Consider the following 12,238-nt stretch of genomic DNA (forward strand, 5'->3'; position numbering starts at 1 on the left):
TGATGTGATTCAAATGAAAATAAAAGTTTTGTTTGGGATTTTTAATATATAACAGGAAATGAGCACTTATCCATCACTCCACAGGGATATGGGGCCCCAGAGGACTGTCTTCCTGTTTCAGGGGATTTGAAGTGCAACACTTATTTCCTATGATGCTTCCCTAACCACTGTCAGATGGGGTGCTCTGAATCGTCCCTGTTGCCTTTCTTCCTCTCTTCATGAATCACTCAAATGCTCATTAAGAGCAAGTGAAAGTGACTATAGTCTAGTGATTAAGGCACTCCCCTGAGAGGTAGGAGACCTTGACTTAAACCTATACTCTGATTCAGGAAGACAGTGGATCTGAACTAAAGCCTCCTGTCTTTTAGAAGAGTGCCTTAAGTATTAGTCTCCGGAGTCTAGACATTTCCAAAACATTTCTTTGTTGCAGTTGCAACTTCAGCTATCTCTATGGTCAACGTAAGTTGAAATGTAAATGTCTAGGCCCATACATGAGCTATTAATTGAAACAACAGCAGCTTCATGTGGGGTGAAAATTCATAGCAATTGACAGTAATTTGTAGTACCTGCTGTAAAGTAATCCGTAACTGTCACCTTGTTTACCAGGGTATGATACAGTATATGTATATTGGGTTATGCCAGGGCTTGTTATATAGCTCTTCTTTAGTAGCTTTGCTATCCTTTTCCACAGAGGTTACCACTTCAGTTATTTGAGGTTTGTGCTATGCTTTGGAAATGTAAAGCCCTATCAAAGCAACATATATTATTGTTATTAATTCCTAGGGAATATATTTTTCACACCTGTCCCTGCTCTGAGAGTTTTATTTCCTGGGATACCTTGGTCTGTTTCTCCAACTAGTTCCTTCTGAAGGACTTTAAATTCCACTTGAGTTTAAATTGTTTTTTTAATAATATAATCCAAGTTATGGACTAGTGTTTGAAGCTTCACAATCAGCAACCTAAATGATGGATGTCACCCTTGTTGTAGAGCTTTACTGTAGAGGGTGTTTTTCCCCCCTTTTTCTTTCGTTCTGTCCTCTGTTCCTTAATGTCAGTGAAGAAAACTCTGCTTTCTCTGACATTAATCATATCTGACATGCAGTTGGCAAGTGTAGCCAATTAAAATCTCTCTTGTACTGGTCTAGGTTAACCTCATCATATGTGTGAACTGTAAAAAAAGATATCTTTCATTCCCAATTTTAACACTTCAACAGCATGTTTTCTATTGATCCACTAATGTATCTGACAGATAGCAATATCACTGCTGATACTCAGTTAACAATGGCTCATACAACCATCATTTTTCTTCACTCAGGCACATGATGTGATCTAGCTAAACCAGAAGGTGGCCTCATCACCATTCCTTCAAAGTAGAGGGAGAATATAATTTTAGAAGAACAGTCCCATGCAGTAATTTGCAAAAATAGCCTAGGCTAACTGCTAACACAATAGCTCTCATTCCAGAGTCAACATACAACAACGCTATGAAGCTAGCTTCTCAGCAGAATCTATTATCCATACAGGCAGTATGTCTTTAACAGGGAAACCACCAATTTCCTGGTAGAAATTAGGAATGTACATCTATTAATTCAGTTTCGTCCAGAGGAAACATGCCCCCCTATGGGAGAAAGATCCTCCAGGGTAACACCTAGAAGATCTCCCCTGCAAGAGAGTTTCCCTTACAAGAATGAATGCCTGTACATTTGACAACTCTGTGATCAGGAATTGAGCAGCAGCTTCCCCTGTGCCTTTCCCAGAGTGTGGGCCTTTGCCCCTTTGCTCCACTCCTGCAGACCAGGAGTGAAGTGAAGGTGCAGCCACATGCTGTTCCCTGCCTGCTCCCCAGAACAGAGGGAGGGAGCCGAGCAGCATGACAAGGCTCCCCGCATTTCCTCAGACTCTGATGACCCGGGTCTGGGAAAGGCATGGGGAGTCTTTCCCAACCACTCCATTCTCCTGCTCAGGACTGTGAGGCTGCAAGCTGAATGCTTGTACTGTTCCCTCTCAGAAATTTCTCATAATTTGGCTCTGAATCATATCATCTATATAGTATTATATGAAAACCTAAAAGGTTGAGCTTCTTCCATAACTTCCCAGAATGTCAGATATTTATTTAAAAAGTGGTGATACTGCTACAGTATATTTTATTTAGTATAAGATTATCAATTATCATAGGCAACTAGAGCTGGAAGGGATCTCACAAGGTCATCTAATCCAGTCCCTGGCTCAGGGTAGGGTCATTCTTGACTCAACCATTCTGGCCAAGGGTCTGTCTAATCTCTTCTTGAAAACTTCCAAGGATGGAAATTCCACAATTTCTCTAGGTAGCTTGTTCCCATGCTTGATTACTCTCATAGTCAGAAAGTTCTTCCTAACCTCCAACCTATATTTCCCCTATTGCAGCTTGAAACCATTGTCCATTGTTCTGTCCTCTAGAGCCTCAGAGAAAAGCCCCTCTAAAGTTTTTAGAGTACTGCAAACATGGCATGAATGGTAGAGTCTAATATAATATATAACATGGCAAATAATGTCATGTTATGGAAAGCTACTTTATTTTATTTTTAAAACCAATAAAAACTTATATTTACCACAAATTGAATGATCTAATCTTTTCTAGATCAATTCTTCCCTTTTGTGCTTTAGTGAAACTGTTTGATACTTTAATAATAATGATAATAATAAAATAAGAGACACATGTAGGGCACGTCTACACATGCCTCTTACTGCGCATTTGGTACTGTGCAGTCATTTAGTACTTGCCTTAGCAAGTGCTAAATGACTGCACAGTACCCACCATCACTGTGCGGTCCCAGTGTCTCATGGTTATTTTTAGCGTAGTGGTGAGCTACAGTGTTGTAGCTTGTTGCTATAGTGATTGTAGCATCGGTATCACGGTTTGTGTCTGACACTACATCGCTGTAGCAATGAACTACATCACTGGAGCTCACTACTGCACTGACACAGCATCTCATGTAGACATGCCCATTGTATACTAATTGCTAGTATCGTAGTTCTCCCCACCCCCTTTGTATTACCTGAAATAATTTTTCTACTGATTTTTTTCCTGGAATATTTTTTTATTATGGTATGACTTGACATAATAGCATGTGTTACATTATGCTTGGTTGTGACTAGCATGCCATTAAATATTGCAACAATTGTAGAAATACTTATTTTTTCCCCTCTAATTATTCTGTTGAACACCCCAGTGCTATAATTATGAATGCACTAAAATCTGATTGTATTAGATCAGATTTGAACAAAGCACAATCACTATAGCCCTGTTTTTTTACTGAATGGATTGAATTTATTCACCTTTGGTTCCCAGAATATGCTCTTTTTATTAACTCTAAGTGGAGTAGGCATCAGTCTATTTACCCAGCTTGCCACCTGACTTGGTAACAATGTACAAAATGCTGTAAGCTAAAGCATAATTTAGGCAGTTAAAATTAGGTTCCTTATCATTCCCAAGTACCCAGATCCCCACCTCACTCTATTATATTAAGCCATTATATATCAACTCTGGATTGACCTAAAGTACAAAGACAAGGTATTTTTGCTACTCTTAGATGTAGGCTTCTTATACAAAAAATACTTGAGTTTTTATAACATTTATTCATTTACTTATTTATTTACAATTACATTTGTGATCTCCCTAGTCAGGGATCATAGAACTTGATAAAGTGAGGAGAGAGAAAATCATTATTTTAAGAGAGACCTTGATTTTTTTATGCAAGTTCTTAGGAAAAGTGTACTGTTTCTGTGATCATGAATCAATTTCATAATCCTTCCCATTTTCATAAAATGGTTAATGATCACACTGAAAAGGAAAGTGCCCTTTCTGAGTGTTTTATCTTGACTCAGTAGATCAGCTTTAATGTATTAGCCCAGTGATATGATGAAACTATTAGGTCCACAGAATTTTTGGTCCAAGTTTGCAAATATACATGTACATATATAAAATGAACAACTGAGTGTACAAATAGTACATTTCCAAAATATGATTCATGGATGTCTGGCTGACACCAAACTTAGCCGGTTTTAATATGGGCCCCATGTAACTCTAGTTTATGTAATGAAAAGCAGGAGTATTATTATAATTTTATAATTATTATAATTTGTTTGTAATATTATACAAGGCAAGTAGAGATGGAAGATCAATTGGCAAAATTCCAATCTGGTTCAGATTTTGAGCATCACGAAGTAATGGTATGGTAAGATGTAAGTGTTTGTTTTGATCTTTCATAAAGATAGTGATATTTGGCTCTTGTTATGAGTTCAGATTCACACATGGTAGAGTACACCTCTGGTTTTGGTTCGTTAGGAATTAATTAACAATCCCAAGATATTAAGGAAAGCTGATATTAACTGATCATGTAACTTGAGTGAAATCAGTGATGTGTTTGGTATATAGTATTTGTTTAAATTGATAGTCTCCTGAAGTGCTACCTAGTTACAGAAAAAAAGATCTCTTTATGCATTGTCTGTTTTCTTTTTCTTTTTCTACAGACTGTCAGAGACACAATGATCATGCACAATAACAGTACAATCTCCCCCTTGGTTTCAAATGTGAGCTCCTTCTGGAACAGAGATACCCAAGGACCAGGACCTGTTGATGATACAACATTATTCACTGGCAGCTATGACTTCACTCAAAAAAATGAGAGTTTTCCCTTCACCTCTGTAGAAGCAACCAATGCATCCCTTAATGAAACAGGCAAAGACCCTCTTGGCGGACATACTGTGTGGCAAGTAGTTTTGATTGCTTTTCTCACTGGTATCCTGGCTCTGGTGACAATCATAGGAAACATTCTAGTGATTGCAGCATTTAAAGTTAACAAACAACTGAAAACAGTCAACAATTATTTCCTGCTCAGCCTTGCTTGTGCCGATTTGATCATTGGTGTTATTTCCATGAACCTTTCCACCACATATATCATCATGGGCCAATGGGCTTTGGGGAACTTGGCCTGCGATCTTTGGCTGTCCATTGACTATGTAGCCAGCAATGCCTCTGTCATGAATCTCCTTGTCATAAGTTTTGACAGGTATTTTTCCATCACTAGGCCACTTACATACAGAGCTAAACGAACAACAAAAAGGGCTGGAGTGATGATTGGCTTAGCGTGGGTCATCTCATTCATTCTTTGGGCCCCTGCCATCTTGTTCTGGCAGTATTTTGTTGGGAAAAGGACTGTGCCTCCCAATGAATGTTTTATCCAGTTTTTAAGTGTACCTATCATCACTTTTGGCACCGCCATAGCTGCCTTTTATTTGCCGGTCACCATTATGAGTATTTTGTACTGGAGGATCTACAAGGAGACAGAGAAGCGCACCAAAGAGTTAGCAGGGCTACAAGCCTCTGGCACCGAAGCAGAGGCAGTGCAGTTTGTCCATCAAACCGGCAGTTCCAGAAGCTGCAGCAGCTATGAGCTGCAGCAGCAAAGCCTGAAGCACTCCAACAGAAGGAAATTCAGACGCTGCCACTTCTGGCTCACAGCAAAGAGCTGGAAACCCAGTGCAGATCCAGGGGATCAGGAGCACAGCAGTAGTGACAGCTGGAACAACAATGATGCTGCCGCCTCTCTTGAAAACTCTGCCTCCTCTGATGAAGAAGACATTGCCTCGGAGACGAGAGCCATTTATTCCATTGTGCTGAAGCTTCCTGGTCACAGTGCCATCCTCAACTCCACAAAGCTACCCTCCTCAGAAGATTTGCACGTGTCAGGGGATGAACTACAGAAATCTGACACTGAATCAAAGGAGAGGAAACATAAAAAGCTGCATGCTCAGAAGAGTGTGGATGATGAGGGGATTTTCCAGAAGAGTTTTTCTAAGCTTCCAGTTCAACCAGGGTCAGCAGCAGAAACAAACAAGACTGCTGATGGCATTTCATCTGTGACTACGACACCTGCAGCCCTGCCTCTGTCGTTTAAGGAAGCCACTCTGGCAAAAAAGTTTGCCTTGAAGACCAGAAGTCAGATCACCAAGCGAAAACGAATGTCACTTATTAAAGAGAAGAAAGCAGCACAGACACTCAGTGCCATTTTGTTTGCCTTCATTATCACCTGGACCCCATATAATATCATGGTTCTGGTGAACACCTTTTGTGAGGACTGTATCCCCAAGACTTTTTGGAACCTGGGGTATTGGCTTTGTTACATCAACAGCACAGTGAACCCTATGTGCTACGCACTGTGTAACAAAACTTTCAGAACCACCTTCAAGATGTTACTGCTGTGCCAGTGTGACAAACGGAAACGACGCAAACAGCAGTATCAGCAGAGGCAGTCAGTCATTTTTCATAAGCGGATCCCTCGGGAGGCTTCATAGAATAGTATTTTTTAACAAATGAAAAAATATAGATATATGTGTGTGTGTATATATATATATATATATATATATATCGACAGCAAAGGGAGAATGGATTTGGGAGGGAGGGCGGTTCCAGAGTGCTGATGAAAATGTTTGATCATCATGAAAAACATGAAAGCAGCTGCCAGCTTATGTTTCCTTTTAATAAATCCAGTTTAGTATGAAAATCAAATCTGAATTCAGCAAAAACAAATACACTTCAAGATTTTTATTAAGGAAATGAAAGACTTAATAAAGTTTTCCTACAATGTTACAAGTTGTATAGCAATTATAAACTCATTACTGATCTGCCCAGGTTTTTGATTGTAATCAACTCTGGGATCTCAGGTAAGCACATCTATCTAGACCAACTGTTTTCCAAGGAATCCAACAAGTTTCAAGTTAAGTCACATCTGGACACAGCAAACTAGCAAAACATGAGTATGAAATTATTTAAAACACTGTATAGGTTGCAAAACTACTTCTTGTTGTCCTGGTTGAGCTTCCTTGTGTTCTCCTCTTTCGGTGTATTGTTAATTGTAGCCCTGATTCTTAAAACTTATTCAGTACCTATTTTTGCAGCTCATGTTGTGTGTGTGTGTGTGTGTGTGTGCGCGCGCATGTGTGTGCACATGTATATGTATGTGTGTACACGTGAGAGAGAGTACACAATGTACACTCACAGTCACATAATATATATTTAGACACACACGGACATATACCAGGAAAGAAGTGATTTATCAGTGTAGGTCTTTACATGGCTCCCATCATTGTGGTATATGAGTGAAATAAATTATTTGGCAAATTATTCTCCAAGTGTAGATTTATTTCATTATTTTCTACTTGTCATTCTAATTTCTCTTTAAAACCCAGTGCAATTCACAGAGATTTGGAATGGAGCTGGCTGAACTGCACTGTGAGCTCAGTACAGAATTTTCCCATGTGCACATATCAACCTAAACTTTAATACAGAGATACAGCCTGATAAAACTACAGGTAGGTGTATACAGTGCTGCATCTGAGTCCAAGCGCTCATACCTCACCAGAAGAACTGTAGGTAGCGGAGCCTAGCTACTAAACTCAAGGTAGAGAGCATGGGATTCAGGGATTCATAGTTTTCCCAGACTGAATGGCTGTATTTAAAGTGCAGGGACTTGTGATTTTCTCTATTTCATACAAACTTAGAGGGGGCCTTGCACTTGTACAGACTGTTAGCATCGCCTCCAGATGCAAAAGGTTTGTGTAGAAGAAATCTTGGACTGTTTTGAAACTGAAGGACATTGATTCAAACATGTTTTTTTTTCACAATCTGTTTTAAACATTATCAAGATAAATGCATCCAATTATGTTCAACCCTGGGTTATTCCACGTAACAAAAAATAGTGGCAATCACCAACTTAAAACCTGGCACTTTCTGATAAAGAAAAATTTTAAAAGGGCTTTAATATTTATAGCTTAGACATGACCAGTGTTTCCTGGTATTTATGATGTGATCTACACCAAACAGTGTGTACTTTATAAAAGTCAGAGATCCCCTGAGGAAAGAACTGTACTTTTACATATTGTTCCAAATCTGATTTAGTTACATGTTGAAAGACAAATTTGTATTTTGTATTATCCTTTGAGCTGACCAAAACTTTTTTTTTTTTTGCTCACAGTCTTATTTTGCTGAAAATAAAAAATAAAAATAAGAAAAGAAACCCCTTCCTTTTTAAAGGGGCATCAGTGTTGTGAACACAGAACCAGTGTAAAAGCTGCTTTTGTATTCAGTGTGAGATGGTGTTTACAGATGATTTTGACAACAGTGGAAGTATATTAAATGGTGTCTGTGTATCTGAACTATTTAATTTTGTGTTATGTTTATATGAAGAAATATTTATACATATTTCACCAAATGTTTATTTAATGTTGATAAGTATTGCTCTTCAGTCTTCAACTGTAGTATCCTTTGAAAGTGATTCATAAAGGTTTGCTTGAGCAATGAATAGACTATATCAAGATTTTATGGCACTAAACCAAGTGTTCATATTCCTGACATACATTGCTCCTTTCTTTGTATGAGTTCTATTAAAATGCCAATCTAAAACAAAGTTTGCAAGCTATGCTTTAGCTTTAATAAAAACTAAGAAAAAGTAGATTTTGAGCTGTATATGACAGTCACATTTAATGGCGGAGAAGACAATAACTGATGAATCAGCTCTTTTAGGCACATACAACCAAAGATTTATTTTAAGAGCCCCTAGTGTGTCTTCTAATATTCACAGAAAATTACAGAACTTTATTCTACAGAACTGAGACACAAAGAAATGAGTATCTAAAATTCATTTTGTTACTCAAGTTGACCTAACTAATGTTTTAACATATATATATCTAGATATCTAGATATATAGATATTGCCATATTGTTATCTTCTGATATCTAAATAGTGCCCTACATACACAAAATGTGAGAGCCAGGACGGAAACTAGAGTTCAGCAAGAGAATCTATGGCATATTGTTACGTGGAAAATATTTTTTTAACACAGCTAAGCTTCTTCTGAAAACAACTGTCGGCATTGTTTACATGATAGGAATAGTTAAAACCTTTGGATTGTTTTCAGAGAAAAAATAAACAATCTGGTTTTTGATGTGTGAACAGGCTTGAAAATGTTATTTGCAGACATAGAAAATTATGTATGTATACACATATTGTAGCATAGATTAATTTAGTTTTCTATTTACTTAATGGAACATGCACTATAAAATATTCAAAATTTGGCTTATTTGAAAATAAAATTCTAAACAAATGTAATCAAATTAATATATATTTTGCTTGTGTTTATGTATTTGCATTTTATACATATGCACACCCAGGGATTACGTATACATGCACAAACATAGATGTTGCTTCTATGCATATACACACGCATAATTACATGTGTGGGCAAGAAAGGAAAAAGCAATACACGTGGTATAATCTAACACAGCATTTCTTCTAAAAAAACAAAGCTGCAGTAATGCCTCAGCTATGATGGAAGGAAGGGGAGTCACAAATGCTGTAAAACTGTCACTGGGTGCAGACAAGGAGCTCCATTGTATGAACCTCTTCACATCAACAGAGTAAGTTGGACAGCAGGCCTTCTTTTAGACCCACTGCTGCTCCCATTAACTTCAGCTTTGCAGAATTGGACCCCATTAGAGTAGGTTCATTTGCACCCAGTAGGGACTTTTAGATCACTGAATAAATTGTATAAGATGGGCCCCCAGAACAGTATCAAAATGCTAGATTCTGTAAAGCTCTCTCTAAGATAACTGCACATTCAGTAACCCCTGCTCTTGCATGTAGTGGGCTTGTGTAAATTATTTGAATTATAGAAATTTGATTATTTTATATAACTTCAGGTTCTATAAAAAATATGCTTATGCCTGACCCAGCAAGCCAGCACAATTATAATAGTGAAAGAAGCTCTTTTCTTTTGTTATGAACTTCTTGTCATGGCTATCTGGTAAAATTAGATTGTGGGTCTACTTCTGTACTTCTCATTGTCCTAATATAAAGAAATACATAGAAATGCATTAATTGTCTTATTTTTCAAAGGTGCTGAGCACATTCAGTTCCCATTACCTTCACTGGGATTTATGGTTACTAAGTATTCTGAAATATCAGATCATATAAGGGGACCTAACAGTTCTGTGAGACAAAAAATACAGCCAAATGGATGTGCTGAGCAATTTCATCTTACTCGTCTGTTATCCATGACCTTGCTAAAATATTTTTTTCCCTTTTCTGAGACATTGCATGTTGTTGCTTTACTGTAAAAATGGCCAGAAGAAAGCTTGGTCCGTTATCAATCTTGTGTATAGAACAAATGAAAGCATGTCTCAAAGTTGACTCACTTCTCCTGTACAGACAGCAAACATCAAAGCAAAAAGGAAATCTATTTTTATCTCTTTCTTGGCTGACAGTGCCAGTAGTTTCAAATATATACACATAATTATACAATATGCACATATGGTAGAGATATCTATGTGATATTGTGCGAAGATTTGTGATAAATTGCATCTAGCAAGCACTCTTGACTAGCTCATTTTCTATTTGATCTCTCATAGATTTCATAGACATTGGACTGGAAGGGACCCCAGAGGATCATTGAGTCCAACCCCCAAGCTTTAGTCCAGCTATCCTAGGATTTTTGTTAGGATATTTAGAAAGATTTACTACCCTGAAAAATCTGTAATATCTGTTTCTAAACATGTTTTTGTTTTTGTTTAATACATTGATAAATGATCTGGAAAGAAAGGAACAGTGTGGTGGCCAAGTTTGCAGATGACAATTATTCAGGGTGGTAAAAACCAAGAACTACAGAAGTATCTTGCAAAATGGAGTGAAATGGGCAACAAAATGACAGATTAAATTCAACTTTGATACGGTAAAATGATATATATGGGAAAAAATAACCCAAAATATACACACACAGTGATGGACTTTATGTCAGCTGTTACCTCACAGAAAAGGAATCTTGAATGCATTGTGGGTAGTTCATTAAAGACATCCATTCAGTGTTCAGCAGCAGTGAAAAAGGCAAACAAAATGTTAAGTATTATTAAGAAAGCAATCTAAACAAAGCAGTATCATTCTTCTCCTTTTATAAATCTGTGGTTCACCCACACCTTGAAGATTGTGTGCAGTTTTGGTTCTCACATCTCAAAAAGGGTATAGAAGAAAAAGGAAAGGTACAGAGAAGTGCAACAAAGATGATCAGACATATGGAGGGGTTTCCATATGGGGAGGGATTACCAGTAAATAGGCTAAGACTTTTCAGTTTAGAAAAAGAGACATTTGACTCAATGATATCTCCTGGCAATGAGTCTGATACTTGAGATAAGGGTTGTGTGTACAAGCATATCTTTTTGTCACTTTCAGATTTAACCAAATTCATGACCCTCAAGTGACCCTTTGCTTTTGTGTTATGAGACTAGATGAACAGAAGTTCCTGATCTACCTTCTCTGTACCATTCATTTAATTTCTAAGCATTTATGGTATACTTTCCTCTTTCCCTCCTCTCTGTGGTAAGCAATTTCACTTTTTTTCAGTTTCTGCTTGCCATATATTCTAGTGTATTACTAGAGAGAAAAGATTTCCAGTATTTATCAGTATAACTTCACTTCACTCACATCTAGGCATGGTAGATCCTGCAATATTGAATGTTGAGGTCTTTTTATTTATTTATTTTTCTTGACTACAGAAAAGTTATTGTAGCCATTTATAAACACGCTTCCTTTTTTTTTAATGGTTGATATTTTCAGCTGCTTAGTGCTTTGAAATTGTTTGAATTAATCCTGGCAGAGATGGATAAGTGGGCAGAGTACAGGTAAAGAGTCAGAATAAATACTATTTTATCACATGGCTATCCCAGAAAAATGTTGTGCAAAGGTGTGTTTATTTCTCTCTGGGTAATATATATTCTGCTAGTGTAAGTGCAGTGTAAGTATGAACTAAGCACTGCATATAAACATGTGGACACACAGTACCATTTATATGAAAGTATATGTAAAATTATACTGGGATTGTCAGCCTTAAAATTCATAGATTCATAGATTGTTAGGGGCTGGATGGGACCTTGCAGGTCATTGGGTCCAGCCCCCTCCCCTACCCTGCTCTAGGCAGGAAGACAACTGGGGTTAAGTGACCCCAGAGAGGTGACTGTCCAGTCTCCTCTTGAAAACCTCCAGGGTAGGTGACTGCACCACCTCAGGAGGGAGTTTATTCCACAGTCTGGACACCCTAACCATGAAGCAGTTTTTCCTGGTATGAAGCCTGAAGTGGCCTTCCTGGAGTTTATATCCATTGGTCCTGGTCTTCCCTGGGGCTGCCCTACTAAACAGTTGTTCACCAAGCTCCTG

The 12,238-nt window shown here is 37.8% G+C and overlaps 1 protein-coding gene across 5 annotated transcripts in view; it reads left to right on the forward strand.

The window, feature by feature from the left end:
* CHRM3 (cholinergic receptor muscarinic 3) overlaps positions 1-9,150 on the forward strand; it is a 528,683-nt gene extending 519,533 nt beyond the window's left edge. For all 5 annotated transcript variants that reach the window (XM_059715729.1, XM_059715730.1, XM_059715723.1 and 2 more), the window contains one exon: positions 4,510-9,150. In XM_059715729.1, the coding sequence (XP_059571712.1) occupies positions 4,525-6,333 (1,809 nt within the window). In that variant the 5' untranslated portion in view covers positions 4,510-4,524 and the 3' untranslated portion in view covers positions 6,334-9,150. The remainder of the gene's footprint in view (positions 1-4,509) is intronic.
* Positions 9,151-12,238: the final 3,088 nt, after the last annotated feature.

This window comes from Alligator mississippiensis, chromosome 1 (assembly GCF_030867095.1).
Source record: "Alligator mississippiensis isolate rAllMis1 chromosome 1, rAllMis1, whole genome shotgun sequence".
NCBI lineage: Eukaryota > Metazoa > Chordata > Crocodylia > Alligatoridae > Alligator > Alligator mississippiensis.